Source organism: Alosa pseudoharengus, unplaced genomic scaffold, assembly GCF_046254945.1.
Source record: "Alosa pseudoharengus isolate Yale_2024_CS ecotype anadromous, Long Island Sound unplaced genomic scaffold, YU_APseudo_1.1 YU_APseudo_1.1_scf_11, whole genome shotgun sequence".
NCBI classification, from domain to species: Eukaryota; Metazoa; Chordata; class Actinopteri; order Clupeiformes; family Clupeidae; genus Alosa; species Alosa pseudoharengus.
This window is the reverse complement of record NW_027468576.1, coordinates 19,535,883-19,558,153: the sequence shown is the minus strand read 5'-3', so window position 1 is coordinate 19,558,153 and position 22,271 is coordinate 19,535,883. Positions and strand designations below refer to the sequence as shown.

General features: G+C 44.0%; 1 protein-coding gene across 1 annotated transcript; it reads right to left on the bottom strand.

Moving 5' to 3' along the window:
- Positions 1-850: 850 nt before the first annotated feature.
- Positions 851-17,141, bottom strand: artn (artemin). Its single transcript, XM_076277108.1, has 4 exons — positions 16,753-17,141; positions 7,376-7,446; positions 5,943-6,132; positions 851-4,219 (listed from the first exon to the last, which is right to left on the bottom strand). The coding sequence occupies exons 1-4, from the start codon at positions 16,781-16,783 to the stop codon at positions 3,762-3,764; spliced, it is 750 nt and encodes a 249-aa protein (XP_076133223.1). The 5' UTR covers positions 16,784-17,141; the 3' UTR covers positions 851-3,761.
- Positions 17,142-22,271: the final 5,130 nt, after the last annotated feature.

Genomic DNA, 22,271 nt, shown 5'->3' with positions numbered 1-22,271 from the left:
GTGAGCTTCGCGCTTCAGAGAAGGCTCTGTGTGGGAACTCCTTTCTTCAACAGGCCACATCTATAGAGGAGCATGTTAAACCTATGGCACATTCCAAACCCCATGTCAAACTAAATAAAGACATACCCACTCATGTTTTGATGGTGGACCATTGATTTATTGTTAAGAAACAAGAAGTCTGTGGTTGATTGGAAATTCACTACGTGATGTGAAAAGAAACAACATACAAGGCTACTGTTCTCAACACGTTTTGAAGAAGCCTTTATTTGCTGGTCATTTTTAAATAGCTTGCTTCAGACATTTCTCGGGAGGGAAACAGCAATGTATCATAGTGTGTGTATATATGTGTGTATATATATACACACACACACACACACACACTTTGGAAGACTTAAATGGAACCTCTATTGGTCATTTTGACAACATGACACCTCAAGGCATGGCTAGTTTATGTAACCAGCTTATGATATGCATGTACCTCATATTTCTCATTCGTTATGCTTTTATAGATGGATACAAACACACACTCGATTTGTCTCTCAGGATATTTTAGTGTGTATTCTACAACAAGACCTTGGTGTCCTATTCCCTAGTCATCTGTCAGTAAATATGGGCTTTCAGTCATGTTTCTATGTGTCTACCAGCTATTCTTGTTAATTTGTTAACCACACAACCTACCTCTTTCTACCTGTTCATTCATAAAATCTGTTTTGAAGTATTTCCTTTGAACACTGATCTTTTTAATAAAACTTTATTCCTTTATAGGAGAAAATAGTATAAAAATAGAGTTCATAGAGAACTTTCACAACAGTGAAATGATAACAACAACACCAATAATAATAATAACAATAATAATAATGAACACTTATGAGGTTGTGAATGACATTTAACTGTGGAACAACAAGGCTCCTTGTGATGGTAAAGCACTAACTCAGATTAGACATGGCCCTTGGTTGGGCTGAGGTGTTTCGTCCCTGATGACAGGGATGTCAGGCACAGTTTCTCCACCCTTGGCTTTGTGCTTTGGCACTGTGGGAGAGTGGCAGAGCTGGAAGAGACCTAGCCAGTGATATTTGCACCATGTTAACTGCCTATTAAGAGCCCAGTAAGAACAGGAAAGAGACTGTGGAAAGTGTATAAAGCAGACCCAGGTGTGCTGTTTGTGAATGCTATTGATGGATGTGAAGTTGAATGAATCATTGTCCCTCTGTGAATGTTTCGGAAGTGTTGCTTTATAAGGATCTTGCTCCATTAAAAAAAAGAATAACAAATCTTACATGGCCACTTCATAAATAATAGACATCTGATGTTTGTAAGAACAAGTCCAATACAAAAACCATAATAAATAAATAACTTAACAGCAATAAATACTTCCCCCGGTTGCATAATAAGGCGAAGAGATGCATAGCATCTAATGGGGGAGCTATCTTATCAAGAATGACAGACTTATTTACATGAGAGAAAAAAATTAAACTTGAACCACCCTCAGGGCTGAAGACTGGATACTCCTAATGCAGCAGACCTATGCGAGCCTCCTCCCGTGTATACCAAAAGGAGCCTCACAGTAAACAAGTGTATACACTCAATCAGAACAAGCACAGCCTAGCCTCTAAGCCTTGGAGTAAGGCACAGCTCCAAAAGAATGAATATACATAGGTTTCCATATGTTTCAATGAAATCGTTCACAAAATGGATTGTCTTTTTTGTACTCTTCAATGAACGGGAAATCTCCACCCGATCTCCTAATACATAAAAAATATGAGGTCAATATGTATCTAAGTGATATTATGGTCAACAATGAGTTACAGTAAAGCGTCCTGAGAAATAAACTGATTATACACAGACAAACATACACAAGATTAACCAATAAAAAAAAATACATTGTAAATATTAAGTGAAAGTTCATGGAAACCACAACAGTCACAGATTTGCCTAGCTATTTTTTGAAATATGCAAACAGCAACAGGTCAAACAGTTACTGGGTAACCAGTTAAACTCCAGAGAGGGGTAACAATTTGACCTTGCATGTTTTTGCCCCCCTTTTATTCTCATGCAACATCACTAGTCAAGTGTTACTGCTTATGGAGTATTATGGGCTATTAATGTTAAATTGAATACTAGCTCAAGCACACACATGCTTAAAATAGAGATGAGGCCTTGAACATGGAAGAGATATTATAATCTCTGCAAAGATATGCAGCCCCAGAGCTAGTACATTTCCTTGTGGTTTACAAGACGTCCAGGGACCTTTTTAAAACTCCTCTGTTACCCACATGTACCTCACTTCAAATAAACCTTCAGAGAAAGAGGTTCAAGATCATTACTGACAAACTGCTCCCCACTGAGAACCTCTAATAAATCACGTGTTGAAAGGCTGTCAACAAGATTGTTTACGGACATGTAAACTAGTTGTGTCAAATAATGCAAAGTGTCTCGCAGAATTCATCACTTGAAAGCAAATAAACCCTGCATAACCCTTTTCCGGGGTGACTTGAAACAAAATTAGCCTTTTGATGTAAACTGCTCTCATGCTCAGAGATTGCTGCACAAAAGGAATAAGATCAAAGCCCAATGGGAGTAAATGTTCTAAATGGTTAAAGTTTTCATTGAAGTTTGAATGGAGAAAATCACAGTAATTGCAGTCTCTGTGTGCTTGGCATTATGTAGCCCGAATTGATAGTCCCCTTGACCGATTAAGATAACTAGTGACAGTTAGCTTAGGCCATACACATGTGCCACTTAGTGTTTTTGTCTGTCACTGTATTGATAGGGCTAATCTTCAGATTATGCCAAAAGTGACTGGTCATTTCATTGACATGCTATGATAAAAGTAAGCAAGAAGAAACCATATAAACAAATACAAAGAAAGAGACACGAGTCAGTTCAATAAGTTCAAACTTCAGGAAGTCTGCATCAAAGTCCTTGCTTCCCTGGACTATGATCCTGGGGATGAGGCTGGGTGTGTGTGTGTGTGTGTGTGTGTGTGGGGGGGGGGTCGGGATTAACCTCCGACATGTCTACAGGAAAGGTAGACTAACTCTTGGCTTCTTTGTGTCATGGCCTCTTGTGACCTATTAGTGACCAAGCTGCCATTGAAGGAAATACAGATGCACCACACCAAATAATTCTTGGTCTGATAAATGCAATTACCCCAACTTTGCTTCATTTTAATGTTTCAAATGTAAAAGTTGTTGGTCTTCAAATTCAATGTCTGCATGCCCGCAGTTTTCCTCTCCTTGTTTAACTTAATGGCAGCGGACATGTCAGGAACAAGAGAATCATTTTGTAGCTCTATGTGATGCTAAAGGCACATGAAGACTGTCAAAAACAAACAAACAAAGTGATGACCAATGTCCTATACCAGAGCTCCGTGTTCACACAGCCGGTTACTCTGTGTTACCTTCCCTTTCAGGCTGAAGACCTTATGACGCTTGAAGGCCCGGGCCTGTGGTCGAACAGAAAGCCTTTGGGTGTCATTATGGCTAGCAGCATTGTTTCCTTTATGTCCACATTGCCTTGTGCGGCATCACCACTCAACCTCAGTGCGATGCCCCCACGTTTGGAGAATCAGGGACTCACGTCGCACCCCATCACGTCAATGAGACAGTGGACTTCCCTAATGTCCGCACCGCGTTCCACGCCATCTGTCTAGTCATCTCAGACCTCCCGTTCTCCAGTTTCCTCTTGTTTCTGGAGCTTCTGATTCCGATAACTTCCGATTAGCCGGTCGTCCGGCTGCCTGTCTCTCCCTCTCCCTCTCATCACACACAACTGCAGTTGGCGGCGGACAGGTGCTTGATGGTCCTCCAGGAGGTCTGCCTGTCCATGAAGGACACTGTCTCGTACTGAGTGGGCCGACAGCATGGGTCGGAGCCCACCATGTGACTCGGTATGCTGCCGTTCTTCATCAGGTTTTTAAGGGCCAGGTCATAGTTCTTGCGTGCGCTCACGCACGTGCCCACGCAGTACTTGAAGACCACAATCTCGTCCGAGTCGTAGGCGAAGTCCAGGTCACGCACCTTCACCTCCTTCCTCTCCATGCGGCAGTCTGAACTCTCTTTGCTTTTCCCCCTCCGGCCTTTTTCCCCCTTCCCCCTTTGCTTTTGGCCCTTTTCCTTCTTGCGGCGGTTCTTCTGCGGACGCTGGGATGTCGTGTCGGAGGGGGAACGCTGCCATCGTCTTTGGTGATCCTCGGCCTCCTCCAGAAGTGAGGGTCTTTCTGCAAGACACCAGACACATGGGAAAATTATTATGAGAAACATACACAAGCCTTTTAGAAAGAACATCAACAGTTAAGCATATACAGAAAATCATATACAGTATTCAGACAGAAGAAGCATGGCAATTTTCTTGTTTGTAAACAAATTTATTGTTTCCCTTTGAAAAAAAACAGTTTGTCCCAGGGGAATCTTTAACAGGTTAAGGATATGCCACATTTCTATTGAAACATTTACTTCATGAACATAAACACTGCCTTCAAAAGCATGAGTCAAAATGTTCCTCAGGCAAAAGAGGTTATAATTGGCTCACCTTAACGTCGATTTTTGCTTTGTTAAAACTTGCCATGCTGTTTGTGATGTGCGTCTTACAATTACAGAAATATTCCCAAGGGATTTAGGTAATGGCACCCATCTGATGGTGTTAATAGCAACTCAGTTTCTGATGTACATAGTAAAAAGTAACCGTTTACTGTCAGCAGAAGATAGGGAGTGACTGTACTGTATACTTGAGGTAATGTTATCTATTCATATCATTAGGTGTTGTCATAAGTGATACTGACTGAAAAAGTCTGACAACAAACAGATGGGTAAGGTCAGAAAAGGTCGGAAAAGAGCGAGGAATTTCAACTTTGAAACATTGTTTTAAGAAGTATTTTAACCTCGTCTGATGGAGGACAACACTCTGGCCATCTGCAAGTAATAGCCAGCCCTGATACATGTGAATATATAGTAATGCCAAGGTTACTGACTATCAATAGCTTTTGTGGGTGTCAACATAACCCTAACAATGTCAAGACATGAAGTAATTGGTGCAGTTTGAGATCACTTTCTCATGACATCCGAAACTTTGACACTAAATTACCAGTACATATTTCCCAGTGGATTTCCAAAACATTAGAATTTTTATGGGAAACTTCCCATAAATTCTCCTCTCTTTACAAGATAAAGTCCGCTAGCTTGGACCTCTTCGCATCCTTGATCCGGTCCGTGTTGCTGCAGGGGAGGCAACGAGAGAAAGGCAGAAAGGACATGCTTTGGGATAAGGGTCCAGCTCGGTAACCCTATATCAGATCTCTTTACATCTGTTTTGAGGCCCGGATCAGTATTCCGGGTCCCAGTGTGTGATACACCTCTCAAGCGCGGTATTGGGGGGCTCCAGGGAAGCCGAGTGAAATGAATATCGGGCTGATGATTGTTTCCATCCATGCAGGGACTGGGAGGTCAGACTGCTCCCCTCACCAAGGCCATCTTTTCGCTCTCACGAGCAGAGCCGACCTGGTACTCGTCCAGGAGTTAAATTCGTTGTATGGGAGTGACAATCTGTGTTTTATGGCGGTCAGCAGCCAGGGCTCAGGCTTGATTTAGACATTATTGTTTTCATGGGGCAAAGGGGAGGCCCGAGTGCATTCAATTTATTTGATTGCCAATGTCCCTCAAAACACCAATACTCTCTCCCTGGATCTCAGAAGTATTAAAACACTTAGTGAAACTCAAATATAAATACACACACACACACACACACACACACACACACACACACACACACACACACACACACACACACACACACACACACACACACACACACACACACACACACAGACACACACATACAGGATGTGGGCCTTGGAACAGTGAGTGATCCATATTTAGCTCTACTTGACAACTATTAGCTCTGCTGAAGAGATGCTTTGTTGTTGGACTGACTATCTGCACACTCACCAAATAGCGTGGCCCAGGAAGTGCGGTCATCAGTCTCCTCCTCCTCTTCCTGTGCCTGCGGGTCATTGGCTGGATGCCATGCCATTCTCTCTGAGCTTCTTAGCATGGCTGGCAAAGACTCCTTTCTGTCCCTCCCAGCAACAGATCCATCAACTAGGGCTAGCAGGGAGGCTAGCACCCATAACGTCACCTGAAAAGATGGGGAACAAATCAAATCAACATATAGTGCATAAGTACAAATGTATATTTATGTGAAAACACAACTCGCTGACTGCAGTAAATGGACAAGCATTAGAATTACCCAAACTCAGAGAAATACATTTGAGACAAATAAATAGCCTACAACTCATTCACAAATTTAAGATACTAAAACAGATGCCAAACATGTGTAAACAAGTACGACACTAGTGTACACAAATGCAACACAGGCACTCACATATACGTTCCCCAGTAAATCCCCTGAGCACCCAAACACACACAGACAGACACACACACACACCCACACATACAGATGGAAGTTACTTGTTTTACACCCATTGCAGTATCTCAAAACACGACCATTCACAAAGGCCGCCAGCATTTCATGGCTGTGCAGTGCTTTTTTGCAGCAGCTTGGAAATGACTGAACAGCCTTGTCGACACTCCCAAACTGAGCCTTGAGGCCAACTTAAATCCAACCAGCTTTCTTGCAAATTTCCACCAGAAGTTTTCAAACCTCCCTCCTCTCTCTCTCTCTCTCTCTCAACGATGTGCCCCTGCCTGTTTGCTTGCGGCTCCCTCACATCTGATTTGCCGCGTGTGTTACATAATACCTACAGGGTGCCACGTCTGGACTCAGAGCCGTGGAGAGAAAAACGATCCCTGCTGGCCCACCACCGAGGTGGACACACAACATGGAAACAACTCGCGTTCACTCCGCACCGGGGGCCCCGGCACCCCATGTCCCCTGACACCCGGGGGCCTCCACTGCCCCATGGCAGCTAGGGCCAACACCTTCGCCTCTTTAATTACTTAATCGACACCTGAAACCCTGGATGGCTACAGGCAAGTAAATATTTTAAGGGTGCTTATTAGCTGAGCGTCTTCCAGACAGCAACACCAAGGGTAGATCGGATTTTGTGTGTGTGTGTGTGTGTGTGTGTGTGTGTGTGTGTGTGTGTGTGTGTGTGTGTGTGTGTGTGTGTGTGTGAATGAATGAATGTGTGTGTGTGTGCACGCGTGTGTGTATTGTATGTGGGTGTGTGTATGTGTATGTGGGTGTGTGTGTGTGTGAGGTGGCGTGTTCGTCATGAGACAGCAATGCAGTTGCATGGCTGACACCTTTCACTACTGATCAGGCTTTCATGGAAACGAGTAGTGTGTTGGACAGGCCCGTTCACAACACGTGTTGTCATAACAGAGATGTTGACACAGTGGGTTGGATGCTCACTCACCCTCCATGTTCTCAGGTGACACTGGGCAGATGACATTGAAGGAACCTCCTGCCTCCACCACCTTTTGCCATCTGGAAAAGAGCAAAAGAATAACATCAACACACAACCTTAATAAAGCCACATCCATCAAAAAAAATAAAAAATCTACCTCAAAATCCAACATAAAAAACTCAACTAAGTGCTGTGTTCACAGAGATGAAAAGTGCAGAGCTTGGAACTGAGTCTTGAAATGGACCGTGTGAACTGACGACGTAAACTGAAGTAAACTGGAAGTCCTCCACCACTGCCACAGCAGCCTAGTTGAACCGAGTCCAAGCGGCCACTTTGTCTGAGCCCATGGGACATGGCCACAGGTATGCAGGGCCACTGTGGATCTCTCAGTGCCAGCGGCGCGGTGGCAGCGACATTCGCCCGCTCACTCGTTCGGTGTTGGTTGACATGGCATGCCTGAGCGTGGCATGACGGAATAAGGTCACCCTCACACGTCGGTGCAGCCTCGACTCACTCGTCCTTGCGTCTGTCTGCCCTGCGCTGAGGACAGCCCAAAGGGACAGAGGCCAGGTAAGTGTGTGGGAAGGCTGAGTGTGGCCGGACAAAGTTCACTAAAAGGACCTTGTGTTCCACGGCCCATTTGTCTGGTGTGTTTCACACACCATGTGTTCCAAGATGGAGGTGGAGGTACGCTGAAAACCTTATCGCCCAACTTCCCAGCATGGTCTCAGAGAGAGATGAAAAACAGACCTAAGTAATATAGTTTTATTAGCACTCCTCAACCCGTCGTAGGGTCCAGTTCTCAGACAAGGTACACTGCCTTTTAGTGACTTCTACAACGGTCCTTTGTCACATTGTTAGATAGCAGCCAGATAAAGAAATTCTACTTCCTTTACAAACTAACAATAGATAACGGAACAGACACTTGAGCTGTGTAATTACATTCCAGGGAAGGCTTAAAATACACAAATATGTTACTCGCTGTTGGGACCAATTCAAAGGTAACTGCCATAAAGCAATTAAACAATATTCTCCCCCTCCGGAGCAGCTATAAATAGAAACATAAATCAAAGGTGAGACAAGGAGATGTTTTATCTCGTGCCTGAAATATCTTTTTCGATTGCCTATGCTTCTAAAAATATCCCCATCCCAGGCCCTTACCTACATATAGCACCTTGACACAGTGCCTCGCACAGTTTGGCTGCCATGCGGGCGGATTGAACAGTACAAAGGTTAGAAGACGACTGGTGTCTTATTACACAACACAAAGAGGCTACCGCCACAAGCCGTGCATGTAATCAATACCCTGTGATTGGCATGTAAATTAGGACGCCCGAGATGAAAAAACACTAAAAGTGCAATCAACACAAAAGGCCAGCAGTGGAGAGAGGATCTGGCAGAGGAGGAGGAGGAGGATGAGAGCGGTGAAGCGTGAGGGAACAGTATTCCTGGGGCCTGGACTGGCACACTGGTGTAATAGTACACGAGGCCAAGACTATGTGTGGCTTCCCCGCCATGCCATCCTGTATGCTAAATTAAAGTTGTAAAGCATCCTAAACTCCTCTGGACCAAAATGGAGTCTGGACACCGGGACACGTCTGATGAAAGGAGGCTTGCAGGTGCCATCCCCCCAGAGAGGCCAAACACTAACACATACATACACACACACACACACACACACACACACACACACACACACTAAAAATACACACACATACACACACTGACACCGACACACACACACACACACACACACACACACACACACTACACACTACACACCCACACACTACATACACACTCACACTAAACACCACACCCACACACACTCACAAACATGCATGCATCTACACATACACACACAAGGATGGAGTGGTGTTTGTGACTGCAGTTTCCTTGGTCGTAAAAGTGTAATGAATCAGTGGGGGGAAGGCAGTGAGAAGAATCACAGGTCAACCTGGATGCCACGTATGCCAGTGTGTTCAGAATTCATCCCTCTAACAGGCGACACAACTCTATTACAGCATTGCTGCCCACCATGAGTAGCATTGTCTGCGGCTCATAAACAAATACTTCTCTGCCCAAGCCTTGACCTGAGCTTAAGATGGGGTGGATTGGAGTCATGCCAGAGGTTTAAACCCATTGCCTGGAAATGCTCTGCATGTCAAACCAATGCACTGCCACCTTTGACTCCCCCCCCCCCCCCCCAAACCCCCGCTGCAGGATGGCATTGGGTGAGAAGCAGAATCTATCTCATTAGTTTGATCCTTTCACCAGAGCTCTTGACATACAAGGAGAACCACGCGCAGACACAGATTAGACTGCTGGACGGGGCAAAGAAACTGCCTTTTCTTTCCAGAAGAAAGGAACGTCCCTTGTGCGCAGTCCAGCTGCACAGCCATAAATGTCTTTTTCTGGTTATCATTTAATTGAGTCAGTGTGGTGTTTACACAATAATTCCGCCACTGGGATGTTGTAACAAATAAAAAGGCAAAATAGCCAACCGTCCTGGCTGGTCAGACACGGCACGGTGCATGAAGTATGTGAGAACAATATGTTTATGTTTAAAGTGTATGTTTGTAAGAACCGTAATGCATTGACAACAAATCCTCTGCCAAAAAGCCAAATGCTCCAAATAGCTATCTTGTTTATTCACCAGTCCGCCAACGCCATGTACTAACCAGCAGTATAGCATTTACTGGTTGTATATAGTAGAATATACATGCAAACAGGCAGTACATCTGGATTACATGTCCCAAAGACACTGGAAAAGGGTGACATGGGGTTCATTTGTTCTGCATGCTCAACAAGCTGAGGTCTTGCAGCTAGAGTTATGTGTTTTCCAGGTTTCTACAACAACCAACCCCACTACACAGAACTATGACTTTGAGAAGCAACACATGAGTCAAAACTTTTTTCTCAGATATGCTGTGGTCTGCTCCATATGATATACTTATGATATACTTCTGAATTTCGGCCACTCCCAATCTGATTATTCAGCTTCCCTCCATCCTCGCTTGGCTAAACTGTTCTTGATAAAAAACGCTTTTTTATATCCCTTTGTTATCATTGCACAGTAGATGAACATTACATCAACAGCAGATGATCAGGCAGGACACCCAGTGTAGAGGTTAAAAAATGACTGATGCCCCATCCCAATGTGCCACTGCTGACTTCAAAGAGATCGGATGTGTGCTGAGTACCAGGTCACCTCATGGCCGAACGGAGGGCCATGTGAGTCCGGCCTAACAGGAAGCTGCAGTCGATAGGAACCCCTGTAACCGGGTTCAGTCATGGTTCACAACTGAGGATTAGGATTGTTTTGCCACTTCCCCCCCGTTTAAAACTAGCAATTAGCGAGAGTATCCTTAATCTCCGCTGTCACAGTGAATGGGAACTTGTCAAAGCATGTTTACACAGAGAGACGGGTGCCAGTTTTAATGATATGACCAAAGAAAGTGAAAGAGAGTCAAGCTCGGGCACCGGGAAACCATACATAGCAGCCTGGAGGAATAGAGAGCCTCGGATCAAGGCAAGTGGAACGGCCGTTTGCTGACTTGTGTCAATCTCAGGAAAAAGGCACACTACTTTCACTCACATGAATCTGCAGCCAAATCCAATACAAACAGAGAAAGATGTATATCGTCACACTGATTGCACTGATACTGATATGGGCCCACTGTTGTGGCCACCTTTCACCAGTTGTGATTCGTTTCACTGTTTCTCTGGGACCTATTGTCAGTACTGTGACTTATCCCAGCCACTCTGCTGACGCGAGAAGACGCAGATGCACATTCGTACAATAATAGGTTGTTTATCCAGATGGTCTATCTGCCTGGGTCAAATCATGTACCTTCTTTTTTGTCTGGTTTCATGTGAATTCTGGACAGAAATGGCATTAATGAGAGCCATGCAGTTTTAGTACAGGGGAAAGGAGTGCAACTGAGGACATGTTTCCACAGCGCTACACTATACGTCTGTTTCTCTCACAGAGAAACTCAGGCAGTGTTACACTCACTCACTCATGGGCCACTGCGGCCACAGAGCACTGCCACTCAGTCCACTTCTGTTAAACTGCAATCCCATTTTTGAAACTTGAATATGTCACTCATCAGCAAAGGCTGGAAGATGTTAAATCCCCCCTCAGTGCTTGTTGAAAACTCCTGTGATCTGTTCACTGAGGGCGAGTGACGTCAGTTAGGTTATTTTGACAGAGCCACTGAGTTTAACAAGATACATTTTTCACCAAATGTTGTTGTGTGACATTCAAGACACTGCAGAAAGAAATTTGGCCTCCAGTGACCAACACTAGTTGGGAGCAGCAGGCCTGCTGACAAGCTAAATACTGCAGTTTGCTTTTAAGAAATCATCTCATCTCTCCCAGTCCTGAATGACCTTTACTGCAGTGTTAAATCTTTACCAATGTGCATTCACACAGAAGGGTACATTGAATAGCAAACTAGCTTTTCACTGCTGGCATGAAACGTTCTGCCCAAATGGCTTGTCACTTCAATGGGTAACATCAAAGGGTACAGGCAGCCATCCTCATCTGTTCAAAGCACACAACGCTCCTCCACACGCCACTGCCTGTAACTCAGGAGTGTACTTCTCTTCTCTTCTGTCCGTTCACTCCATTTTTCATGTCTTAAATCATACTGTACATTAGTTTCTTTTAAGGTTTCTTTTAGACCCATTCAACTGAATTCTATGAGCCTGCTACAGGATTACGTTATATTCTCGTCATATGGCACAATGTGGAGGTATGTTTGGGGTTGGTTTAGCCCCCAGGTAAAGGCTGTTGATGAATGTTGAGGTGCCTGGTGACTTTGCTTTTAACAAATGAAGTGATGCCTGTTTGCATTCCCCAACAAGCCACTTCCTTGTTGAGCGTGTCTGTGCTGCTGTACAGCAGGTGGCCAGCTGTGCTTTGGGCACGCTCTCTGACTGCCCCGACACCACCGCGAGCACACCACTCAGGCTCTCCATTTCCACCGCAGTGAAATCCCCCCTTCTCTGTCAAAACACCAACTCAGGTTGACTCACTTAATTCACCGGCGTCTCTTATCTCTGATTTCGAGTTCAGTGACTGAGTCAAAAGTGTTGCAAGTTTTTACAGAAATGTCCGTGATTCATCCAGTTTGAGGAGGTTGGGGGTTACGTTTGTTTACATGGATGGCATTGCACTGCATTCTCCCAGCCCTTTTGTTTACAGCCTTGTGAGTAGCAGGAGCTGGTTGCTTCTCTGTGAAGTGAGAGAGGCGAATCTTGTTGTCGGACTGCCATCTGCTTGAGCCACTCCACCTTTGTTGTGGGTGTCCACGGTGCAGGAATCGCACCGTTTGATCTAGGCCTCAAAGCGGGTGGCCCCCTTCATTCCGCGCATTCTCGCTAGTAAAACCTGATACATTTGGACACACCACTGTGACAAACTCCTGTTTATCATGAACGGATGTTTCGTCCCTGCCCTCATTCTTTTTTTAATTTAGCACAGAGAAGACTCTCCCTTCCTGCCACCCACGGACTAACCAGGTCTTGCGTCAAGATTTTATCACAGTTGTACGATAATTAAATGCCTTACCCTTGAATCATCACAGAAAACTGGTGAAAATGTCATTTTGTAAGCGCAGTATGGGTGGCGGCTGTGGTGGTGCTCTACTTGCCTTTCATCTATAGACTTCAGTTACCTAAAGCTCATGACGGTGACAATCACTAAATCCTCGAGTTAAAACGTTCACTGATGTTAAGCATACACTGCTGCTCCTGATTCACTTCACGTGGGGAGCACTTCATCAAAGAAGCTGTGTGCCAACGGCCCCTGGCCCCGGGCCCCTAATGTAGCTTCAGACTAAGATTAACTAGGTGACAGTGAGGGTGACAAACAGGCTTTCGTTCCAACTGCAGCGACCGTAAACCACTATAGTGTCTGCAGCGCAGCGCAGCGCAGTGCCGCCGCTGTAAGCCGGCACCATAATGTCAGGGCTGACCTGACCTCAGTGAGGGCTTTAAGGTGTTTCTCATTAGGGTGGGAGAGAGTCGGCCCGTTCATTAGCCATTGGAGCAGTAAAACATATTGCTGTTATTCTGCCATTCGGTGACTTGAGATCATAACTCATCCTAGCACCACTTTGCTGCTTCGGCCAAGGGAAGTGACTCAGTGGAGCTTTGTCTGGCCCCAGAGGTGGCTGGCCCTTTGATGGGTCTAGGTATCTCACAACAGAAGTGTGGGGGCGGGGGAATGCGTTACTGTAACTTAGATTTATGACTCTCACGCAAGATTTGAGAAGGAAATTAAAATCCCAGTTCAGTTAAGGAAAAGAAACAGCTTGCTCATAAATGGAAATGATCTGGTCAAAGTCATCTGGAGGTCAACTGCATGAAAAAAGTTTCCTCCTTGCTGCTTCAGAACAATATTGTTAATGGCCTAATCTATGTTGTTATCTGACAAGAATCACAATGCATTTGAGGGCACACGCATGGTCATAAAATCTTTCCTGATCCCTGTCATTTTGCTGTACAATTTTCTGTACAAATATAAGCCCATAACAGAGGATAAAAAGATAAATAAGATAAAAAAGGGTGAGTATAAGACAGAAAAAAAATCTCTGTCTGACTTTCAAAACCAATCCCTTGGAGCCTAAGTAAGCAGAAAATCGATTAAAACACAGATGACTGACTGCTCAATTCAGAAACTATTCTGAGGCGATTTTTGAGTTCCACATGTGGAAGAAGGGTAAGCCGGCTTGGCTGTGAGGTGCGGTGTGTCAGGCCCACACCAGAGAGAGAGCCTGAAGTGGACTGGACTGTGATAAAAATGACAGTATGTGTCAAATATTTTCTCTTCACACCATCACTTATGTAAGCAAAGTGCAGAGCCGATCCGGACGGCCTGCAGTGACGAGTGATGCCGTCCTGACCATTTAACAAGGTGGAGCAAAGGACCTCTCACTCTTTTTTTTCCTCTGTGAAATACTGCGGTGAAAGTCAAATGTCATTAGGCCTAAAAGCAAGAGTTCAGAGGTGTTTCTCACTGCCACACCAGCAAAATGTGTAACGCAATTAAATATTGTGACTGGCCTGACCACATACACAGGCTTGCCTCGGTGAGACCCTATCTTCAGACCTATCTGTGCTGAGAAGATAAGAATATTGCAGCAGGGGGAAGCAGACATCAAGATAATCAATGTTATCTTTTCTCTGACCTGTAATGTTGTGAGATGGTTCAGTTTTTCCAAAAACAATTGTGGAGTGTCTCTGCTCTCTGTCTCCAGTGATAAAAAATTTAGCTGGAACCAAACGCAGGATTTAACTGAGAGGATGTTAATAAAAAAATGCCAAAAAAGTAAAAGCACCCATTCCCACATTGTAACACATGTGAAAACCATCACTCTATTTTCCGCTAATAATACAATGCTATTCTTTCCGAAACAGACCTTCCAATCAGATAAACTGCAACTATGCAATCAGATAAGCAATTGTTTCATTGTCAAGTGGCCATTTAATTCAAAATTAAACTTCTTAAAGCCCACTCATTACAAATCAAAAAGAGGGAAAAGGCACAGCTGGAAACCCAGGCATACAACTGCCAGCTCATACTCCCTCTGTCTAAAACGGATTTTTTGTTTTTGTAACAGCCATGGCTGTACCTTAAGTTTCAAAGTACAATAAATACAATTACTACAGACTAAGATCTAGTAACAATCCAATTCACCACACTTGCAGCCACATATGGTAGTAGACAATGGGCCTATTTAACATTCTTGACACATTCCAATCAAATACCTTAAAAGGACACTTGGACACAAAAGGGGGGGGGGGGGGTGGGAGGGAGGAGGGACGGGGGTACTTTTTTAATGGCGTGATGGTGATTTGTTCCAGCTTTAAAAAACTGAAGATAAACTGATCCCTGTCTGCGGTGCACCTGGGTAAACTTAAGTTTTCAGGACTTTTCAATAGCTGAATTGCACACAAATAGATGGAATGTTCAGTAAAATAGACCACTACACTGTGGAATTTTACTATGGCATCTAATCAAGACTTTCCCCTAAACCCCCAAACACAACAGCCTAAATACTGACAAAAGCAGAAAAACAGAAATGCTATAAATTTAGGTGTTTTGTCTTATGCAAATAGCATGCAAGATGTAAGCATAGTGTAGTTGACAAATCAGCCTTTAAAGGTCTGTGTTAGTGCAAGCTATTAGAAATAAACTTTAGTAAAACACTAAGACAAGACATCAGCTGAAGAGACATTTACAGACACAATAATTACAACATGATAATGTCCATCAGAATGTCTAATATCTATCGCCATCCTAACATTATTGCTGTATGCTTTAACTAATGTAGAATATGCACAAAGGTGTTTCATATATGGTTAAATATTTCCACACTTAAATATAGCACTGTGTTCATTAATGGACATACAAATGACCAAAATCCACTGTTTTTTTCCTGAGAAGGATCACACAACAAACGGTAGACTCAAACCAAAACCATTCTGCATATTCTCTGCTTGATCAACTATCTGACAAAATGGCTCGATGGAAATTATTGAAGATATAAACCATCATCTGTTCTAGAGATAGATTAGTAACAGGTGCTTTTGTCGCCCTCTTCGGCAACCTCTCGCCAAATATCTGGGTACTTCGTGGGTTTACAAACAGCCAGGGAGACATAAATAATTATTATAAACAAACATGAGAGAAATCTGTCAAATGCAGAAGAAAGGGAAGAAGACTGATAAACACTAGGACTGACCTGCTCAATGACCAAAATACCTCCGTCCCTGAGATACGCATCTCAAGGGAATGACAAATCCATGTAGGTAAGGAAAACTCTGAGCCCCACGCTCAAATGCAATTACACATGCTAAACATCAACTTTGGCCAATTTATTGATTGCCAGCTATGAGTCCTCTCAGCACCAGGGTCAGCTTGAGCATGCATGGACAACATTTGAGCTTCGCCTTAAGACTTTCATGTTCTGCGGATTTTTGCATTCTGTATGGGCACTCTGGGGTGAGCTACATATAGGTATGAAAGATAAACATAAGCTTTCTTGGAAAGGAAATCCAATCCAGTGAAGACTAAGGACCGCATAGGCATAATAATAATAATAATAATAATAATAATAATAATAATAATAATAATAATAATATCAGGCATTTATATCAGCAATGTTATTTATAATTTCATTCATTTGTATGATTTCATTTGAATGTTTCCAGCTGACCATGTTGAGCTGGTCAAAGATTAAATGTGATTGAAAATTAAGGGGGAAAAGTTACACACTGTCAAAGAAAAGACAATTATACAATGTCAAAACTAAACAGCACGGTAAAAAATATAATACACGAATTTGGATGTAACGGTAATGGCAATAACTTACCTTTTCTGACTTGGACAACCTCTCCGATCATGGACGTGCGCGTGCGAAATGAGTTAAGAAGCACTTAACAGATGAAAACAATCCAAAGGTGACGGCGCTCTATTCCTCTGTAGACTTTGCCTCGATTTGTCTCTAAAATACGGTAGCATAATTTTTGCAATCCGAGTTTCAGTTAAGACAGCAGCCACATGGTCTTGAAAACTTGAAACTGGTCTTGAGTCGTCTGGACCCAGCTTGTGTCTCCCTGCGTCTCGTTCTGTACAATGTTGTAGACGCGCAGAGACGACTGCGTTTTGTAACAGAGGCTGGAAACATGGAACTGTAGAACAGGTAGGTAGCCCAACGTCTTGAGGAAGCTTCCAGTCCCTAACGCTTATCCTCCTCGACCAAATCCCTGCACCTTAGTGTCAAATCAAGTACAGCGCCATTTACAGATGTGTCGAACCCCACCAGGTGTCAAATTCCAGTTTGTATCACATGATTCAACTCAAAGTGTACAGGTTGTCAGTGATAGCCTAATTAGCATGACTATTGTCGAAACTTCCACAGATATTCTTCTTGGCTCAATTTTTCTCCATTTCACAAACTGGTGAAGTGTTAATTTTTTGTACTGAAATTGAAACCTCTAAATGCGATTAGATGTTCAGCGGTCATATAAGATCTTACAGAGGTTTCACACAACTGACAGTGGCTGTTGGAAGCGCAGTCAGTTACAGCTACAGCCGGATCGACCCAAGGAACTATCAAGATTGCACAGTGCGTGCTATTGCTGTTGATTGATAATAGGCTACCTAATTTTCCGGTCTGTTGTTTGTGGTATGAAAGCATGTCATAAATGATTGTCAACACAAATAATTTAGCCTGTAGAAATAATCCGAATTTAAACGCTGCGTAAAAGTATCCAAATATCTTAGGTATAACTATTTAATTAAAAATAACTGGAATGTGTAATATGAGGGGAAATGACATTTGTTGTTGCAGTAATATCAAGGTCAAACAATTACTCAGCCAAATAGGCATAGCTGAGTCACTGGCACAATCAGCATTCCCTTATCAGTCATTACGTCAAACAATAGCCTGTATCCCAAATCTCATTTTTATTAGCGATATAAGCACAAGATTTTAGGGACTAACGAAATGACAAGTACAACACAGGTAATCAACCAATTTTCAACTTGAAGTTGGCTGAGAACCCACTTCCAAAATAGTAATGGGCTCTCATGGCCAAGTTTCCCACAAACACCACACTGTGATCACTGGCTTTTGGGGACTTATCAAGATTGGCAGGGAATCAAACCCGGCTAAGCCGGCCTCAGACCCCGTTCTCCGATTGTGGATCAGTGCCCATGAGCACAAAACCATACCATCTGAAGCCCTCTGCCAAAGAGCAGATTAGAAAGCCCTCAAGAGCCTCAATTCCTTCTTTGGGCACCGGGGGACTCAGTGGGAGGTAGCCGAGCCTGACCTGCTTCCTATACCCCTGACCGCACACCCGGGCCAGCCCGAGGGGCTGTGTGGCGGCTGGTAGCCCGTCAGCTCTGCTGGACCAAAGCCCTACACAAAGGCACTAGGAGTGGGGACATGAGTTTGTAGTGGCAACAAGGTGTAGCTCTGCCAGCTATGCTGATTTCCCTGGGGGTGGGGTGGGGGGTCACTGAAGAAGGGGAACAGCCTATCAACAAGCTTGTATCTCAGATGAGTTTGTTCATTAAACTGCTTCAAGTGATAATAATAATGATGATGAGCTTCACCCAACAGTGGGTTAATGCCTCTGAGGCTGTAAATTGCTATGAGTTCATCATTAGTCATTTAATGAGTTGATTAGTGACAAAAGCATACTGAACATTGTTATCTGTCAGTGTTAGGGATGAGATGAATTTCTAATGCTGATTTTAGTTGTATTATTTTGTAATTAAGTTATTAAGTTTCAATTCACTGTTTATCTATTTAAAAATGTTATGTTGTCAATGATAAGACAATCTTACTGTAAAAAGCATAAAATAGCAATGAAGAAAAAAAAAACAAGCAGCCATGTATAGTTTTTTTCCCTGCTTAAGCCATCTACTGTACCTAGTGCAGGTCAGTTTAAGTGTTGCATTACACCAGGAGAGCTTCACGCTTCAGTTCAGATGGTTGAATAGACTGACCCAGAACTGTCATAGGCTCTGACACTGTACCTGCTAAGACAGGGACAGAGGGCAATGGGGCCAGTGTACGCCTGCTGATTTTTGACATCAGCAGGAATGTGGCATCCCCCCCAGTGTTGATATAGGCCTAACTGTAAGATTGATGAACCTCAGGACTCATGTTTACAATACACAATAATATTATATAGGGCTCATGTTTACACTACATAGTATTTCTACACATTTTTTCTTTTTCTTCACATTTATCTGCCAAGAATATGAGCTGCTGAACACTTTTTGTAATTAGGCTTTTGTGATATTTTTTGAAGTACATGCTTTTACACGGGCATAGTCAAGAGGCAGACCTCTTGACCACCATGTTCCCTCTCTCCCTCCCTCTCTCTTTCTCTCTCTCTCTCTCTCTCTCTCTCCAAGACGATTAATGGCCAACCCCCAGCAGGCCTGCTGCTTGAGCCAGATCTGCCACACAGTGCGCATAGCCAGTGCCTGACCCATAGCAGGGAACCCCCCAGACCTGTCTAAACCCAGGGGCTCTGCACAAACAGCCTCCCACCTGCTCCGGGGAGGCTCCACCAGCCAGCCAGCCAGCCAGCCCCACAGCCGCTGCTGCTGCTGCTGCCCCTTCCTCTCACCGCCTCCAGGCCCTCCAACACGCCACTGGACCCCAATATGTTAGCGTGCTGTCTGACTTCTCACTGTACCGCACTGTATGTGTAATGAATAGTAGTCAGCGCCAATAAATCTGCATCTTTCTTTGGTGTCTCTCTGGGTACCCCAGTGGATATCATTAACTTTTCACATTTAAATAACGAGGGCTTAACCTCTCAAATTCAATGGCTGACTGATACAATATTATTTCAATGGCTATTTAGACTCAAATTGGCCTCTGTCAGAGTGATGTATTTTCAGGCATATATTATTCAGCTGGAAAAACAAACCTCTTCTCAGCCGCCCTAATGGACAATATGCAGGGAAAGTCAGTCCCTGTAGAGAGAGCAATAACCAAAACCTGGACCTACATGAAAACAGCTGTGAAGTACCATAGTTACTGCCAGTTTCGGTTAGATATTTATTTTGCAGTTGCAATTTCTTTGCTCTTGCTATTTAAACAGTGGGAAAAATGGCAAAATGACTTAAGATTTTAAATTATTGATGATCACTGTAATCACATGTTATGGTATATTCCTGGCATGGGACAGCATCTAAAAGAACTTAAAAAAAAAAAAAAAATACAAATACAAATGTAATTGAAAATGACATTGATGAAAAAATAAATGTATTACCAGACTAAAGGAGAGCAGAGCAAGTCAGGACTGAATCAAACACCAAGGGTTACACCACTACAACCTTAAACCTCTCCCTAGTATATTTGGAAAACAAACAACAAACAAACAAAACATCTAATTCAAGCAAAATGTTAATAAATAAAATAAATAAAGTGCATCCTTTTATGAGCTCATGGAGAAACAGAGCATGAAATTGGGGAGTGAGTCAGACTCCACCTGACCACCTGACACTGGCCCCAGTGTTCAGAGGAGAACACTGACATGTGGTCAACCAGCCGTTTGTGCGACCGGCTAGTCCACCTCGTCCCTGTGGTCATCCAGGTCCTGGGTGGCCACTTGTGCCCTCAGGCTCCCCTGCTGATCCCACTATCCGGTTCCTGTGGAGAGGCTGATGGAGGTGAAGACCCACCCAGGGATAGCATTCCTGTACAACAGCACAAAGTTGCTGCATTCGTCTGTCCTTTGTCCATCCAACTATCTAGCAAGCCAGCCAGCCAGCCAGTAAACCATTCATCTGAGGGTGCCTAAACTTGTCCCACCCCCCCTCAGACAAAAACGTGTCCATCATTAATGGGCCCCAGTGACTTAAACACACACACACACACACACACACACACACACACACACACACACACAGAATGGTAGCTTCTGGAAGGAATCTGCTCAGAGCGATCATTTGTCAAATATTCAGTTACAGCCTTATTCTCAAACACAGCTTAGATTTTGACAGGGTCACAACACTGCAGTGCCAATCAATCTAAGGTTCCACGGTTCTTTACACAAAACAAATGGCAAATTGAATTCATCCATTTGCTGACTACAAAACATAAAGTGTTTAGAGGAGGAAGAGTAACACTTAAAGGCCATCTAGTGTCCATTTTAAAATGAAACTAACTCTGACTTGGACAAAGAAACACACACAGTCACCCAGTGCAAAGAGAGTTCAAGCAAAACAGCTGCAGTTTTATTACAGGGCTCGGAACACAACCGAATATTCTATTACAAACCCAGAAACTCTGTTCTGTTTAGGTGTTGAATTTGTAGGACGCATATGGATCATAAAGTAACATGTAACATATTAAACTGCAATAAGAGCCTCCTTTTTCTTTGATGTCGTCTGTCATGCAGACGTTCGGGGTCTACCATAAACAGTCAGTGATGAGACATGCTGTGAAGGAGACGGGGTATTCGCAATGAAGGGTCGGTTTCAAACACCTCTTCATCTCTTCATTAGTCTGTTTAGGCTTTTGTCTAAACAGCAGCGGAGCGAAAACTCCCCAATCCATCCTGTGGCCCCTCGGCAGTGGCGTGGTACAGAGGAACATCAGGCCGCTCTTCTCCTGGGGGGCTGTGTGCGTGTGTGTGTGTAAACCAGCGCAATATAACACACACCTCTGAGGTTTATATTTAGCCTCTGTGAGTAATCAGGGGCACACAAACACCAGCGTTTGCCGCAGGGTCCCGGATGTATAACGGCAACAAGAAGCACCCCGGACCCCCTCCCTATCTATTTGACCCAGTCAAAATATTTTTGCACGGTTTGATTACAGATGCCGAACTTGAAATCATGGATGTTGATAATGACGATGTTTGAAAATGATGATCCAGTACAAGGTGACTGTATTCAGGTCAGCGTAGAGCGTTCAGTGTTGCGGTCGATGCCTGTTTCACAGACTTCGCGTCAGGAACGCGTGAAGGCTCTCTTGTCATGAATGAGGAGGGCTATTAGGCTTGACTGATCCCAGACTGGTGTGTGTGGGATGATTGCGCCGTGAGACGGTCACAGTGCTGGTGAGGTCGGGCTGCGCTCTCGTCCCGCTCCAGAGACTGAAAAATAATACACCTTCGGCACGCCACTCTGACGCAGCAGCACAGGAGGCCCCAGCTGTGAGGCGCTGAACAACTGTATGACATCAAAAGGTCCCAGTCCGCCCTGGCCACATTAACAGCATGTGTATAGTGTATGTGTAGATGTGTGTGTGTTCGTGTGTGTGTGTGTTCGTGTGTGTGTGTGTGGGAAAAGATGCAGGAGGGGAATGGAGACCTGACAGAGCTGGGAAAAGCGGGTGTGAGGAATATTATTTTC

Coding starts and splice junctions, on each gene's coding strand:
- artn (XM_076277108.1), bottom strand. CDS start 16,783: ATGATCGGAGAGGTTGTCCAAGTCAGAAAAG. Junction 7,447..16,752: donor GGTTGTCCAAGTCAGAAAAG/GTAAGTTATTGC, acceptor GCTCTTTTCCAG/ATGGCAAAAGGTGGTGGAGG. Junction 6,133..7,375: donor GTCACCTGAGAACATGGAGG/GTGAGTGAGCAT, acceptor CCATCTTTTCAG/GTGACGTTATGGGTGCTAGC.